The following is a 3,457-nucleotide window of genomic DNA, read 5'->3' on the forward strand; positions in this document are numbered from 1 at the left end:
AACATAAATAGTATGTAATAAGTTTTAGTTTTACGTGTTGACTATTTTTTTTGGGGGCAATGGTATGTAAAAAGAATATAGACTCAAGTTAAAAAAAGAGATGAACGAGCCAAAAAAAATATATGCTCGTGGGTTGTAATATGCACTGTGCATTTTTTTTGAGAGCTGGGGGAGCGTTTTAAAAAAGAGAGTGCACAGCAGTGCATGAGGGATATAGCGTAAAGTTATTGTTGCACATGAGAGTGGTGTAACGCGCAGCAGCGAAAGAGCAGGGAGTGCTCAGAATGAAGACCAGCATGTGAAGCAGGGGAAGATATTGCACAGCAATGCATGGATCTTTTTTAATGTATTGGGTATGCATTGAAATGCAGGAGAAAAGAGTGTTCAGGTATTTTTTGAGATTGTGAATGTAATGAAAAGTTTACTGTATGTGTAAAATAAATTTACAGCAGTATGTGTAAAATAGTTTTACACCAGCAAATGTAAAAATGGGTTTTACAGCAGTAAACCCAGCACAGTGAACTCTCAGGTGGAGAGAAAAGACAGAGTTTTTGTTTTTGCTGAATGCAAGTTTTTTGTAAATCCCTCTGAGTGAAAGAGGATGAAGTTTGTATCAGGCGTTATATTTTAATTAATAGAAATGCTTTTATGGTGTGTAATACTCTGTTCTGAGTTTTTTTTTGGAAAGAGGTTCTCTGCAAATGATCCTGGAACAAAGGAAAAAGAGCATTGGCTCTGTGCTGTTTATTTAGTGTTGGTTTTGGTATTTTTCCCGTTGAAAAATACCCAACACTTCAGCTTCATCTTTCGGAAATTTGTGAACTACCAAATTATTATGTAAATTTACAACAATGTGAAACAGTACCTTGTGGATTATTTTGGACATCTATTGCCCCGGAGAGAACTGCCACAAAACTCGCAAAACATATTAAAGAGATCAATATAATCGCAGAGGAGGAAGCCATATTTAATCTTATAAAAGGTCAACACTTAATTTACCGTTTTTGACACTGGATAAGTCATTATGCAGGCCGCTCTTGCCATTTTATAAGGATTTGCGTTGCCAATTTGAGTCTCCATCCACCTAGGTAAAAGCGATCTTTTCGCACATTACAATAATGGCAGTTTCCAATTTACTTAAACAGAATAAGGATATATATCAGAGAAATATATATTATATTAAAAAAAAACTGTATTTTAGGTTAATCTTTTTGAATATTTTTAAATTCAGTTGTATAATCTTCTAAATTTTTCTAACTTACACATTCGAAAATATATTAGAAATAATAAAAAAAATCATCACAAATTAATTAAAAAATATTAATTAAATTAAATCTCGTTTGGAACACAAACCAAGAACCAGGCTGATTTAGTTTTTATTCATTTGAAAGTGCAAATAAATTTATTCGATCTCATTTTTGTAATTTATTCGAGCTTATAGTTACTGAGATAAAGTGCATTATCGAAACAAAGACATCCTTTGACAATCACTCTCCTCCTTTGATTAATTCATTCACGTTTAGCCTTAAACGTTGGTATTCTTTGTACCATAGGTTTGATGAGAAGTTCATTTGAAAATAAACCATCAAAGATATTCGGCCTCAACTCCGGAAGCAATTCAAACATCATCGAAGTTCCACAGGTCTGTGATGTCCTCTTCATGTTGCTGTTCCTCCTCCCAAATTGATGGCAATCTCTCCGAATTCCAGGGGAGGCAATCACCTGATTCCGCAAGTAGACTATCCCACATCACCAATTCTTGTTCTTGCTGATATCCACTCTCCCTCAACGACAGTACGGTTTCTTGAACAGAAGCCGAGCTTGATGGCAATGCAGCGTCCTTCCTTGTCTTCTTCCTTTTCTTCTTATTGGCATTGGCATTCTCATCGTTACTGTGCGCCGAAGGAGAAATGGGAGGTGGTTGTTCCAAGGTAGCATGTTTGGCAGCAGCGAGCTTAATCTGGTGACGGGATAAAGAAGACGCAGAGGGTATAGAGGGAAGTGAATCCGGAAAGTTGAAAACGGCGTTAGGCCCTCTAAGGCAATACGCTGCGGCGTCGAAGGCGCGGGCGGCCTGTTCCGCAGTTGTGTATGATCCAAGCCATAACTTCTGTCGAGATCTGGGCATTCGAATCTCGGCTACCCAACTCCCCCATTTTCGGAATCGGATTCCCTTAAATTGGCAAGACTTCTCTGCGCTAGCTTCGCCTGCTCGAGAATAGGCATGGTTATGTTCCTGTGGGGGCATTTCCTCCATAGTAGGGTTGAAAACACCGATTCAACACTAATTATATTGCGCAGTTGTTGACAAACTTCGATGCTGGTAGTGATGATAGCTTCAGCCTGCTGCCAGTTGCGTATAAAAATACGTAGGTGAGATATGGAGGCGAGTCTATTTATTGTGCACAGATTGGAATGGTCAAAACGCGTAGCTCGGAAGTGAACATAAATATGACGTGGACGGTGAAATGCTCAAAACGCGTAGCTCGGATGATTACAGCTCAATCTTGGCGGCTGAAGCCATATAACATTAAGATTCAAGACATGAGGAGATTGCGGGTGTAGAAAGGCTTTCGGATGATTCCATCAATATTCACAACATGAAATTGTAGATGAAATCGGATTCTTGGCAGATGAAATTGTATTCCATCAATATTCAGAACATGAAGAAAGTGCGGCAGTGAAGAGGCTTTCCTTGTCGTCTGTGGACTTTTGGGACATCAATATTCAACACATGTAGAGAGTCGGGCACTGAAGGGGATTGGCTTCTCTTGACGCCTGTTTCGAGGCGAGCCGCTGTGCCGTATGTGAGGTACGCGAGACATTGAGAAACAGACATGCTTTGTGACGTATTTGTATATGTCAAAGAGTTTGACACGATATATGATTGATGTCCTAAGATGTTCTCCACTCGTGAATCTGCCTAGTCACAAGACCGTAAAAGCACATTCAATAATCATGTTTTTATTGTGAGGTGTACCTTCATGTTTAGATTCGTCATGTCTTACGAGTTTTTTTTGGTTTGAGGCTTACTTTCAGGCGAGCCATATTTCTCATGTTATCGGGCCATAAATGAACGGCGGGTGTATATGTCCACTATTCGATTTCCATAAATGAACGACGAGTGTATATGTCCACTGTTTGATTTCAACTTTAGTAAAATTGAACGGTGTGACCGCCGTTCATTTATGGCCCGATAGCATGAGATTTATTGATCCCCAATAAAAACATGATTATTGAGGCTTACCCTCAGGGCGTTTTTGAGATTGGTCGTCCATGACAGAACTTTGAACAAGTGTCCGTAGCTATCGGATTTATCGATCCCCAATAAAAACATGATTATTGAGGCTTACCCTCATGGCGTTTTTGAGATTGGTCGTCCATGACAGAACTTTGAACAAGTGTCCGTAGCTTACGCTCATGATGTCCTTTGAACATTGAACAAGTGTCGTTTCCC

The 3,457-nt window shown here is 39.3% G+C and overlaps 1 protein-coding gene across 1 annotated transcript; it reads right to left on the reverse strand.

Moving 5' to 3' along the window:
• Positions 1–1,618: 1,618 nt before the first annotated feature.
• On the reverse strand, positions 1,619–2,257 carry LOC149154050 (ethylene-responsive transcription factor ERF015-like). Its single transcript, XM_089444027.1, has one exon. It carries the CDS (start codon positions 2,255–2,257, stop codon positions 1,619–1,621), a length of 639 nt encoding a protein of 212 aa, XP_089300153.1.
• Positions 2,258–3,457: the final 1,200 nt, after the last annotated feature.

Source organism: Pinus tabuliformis, chromosome 9 (genome assembly GCF_031772625.1).
Source record: "Pinus tabuliformis cultivar Carrire ecotype Pingquan chromosome 9, CPIR1, whole genome shotgun sequence".
NCBI classification, from domain to species: Eukaryota; Viridiplantae; Streptophyta; class Pinopsida; order Pinales; family Pinaceae; genus Pinus; species Pinus tabuliformis.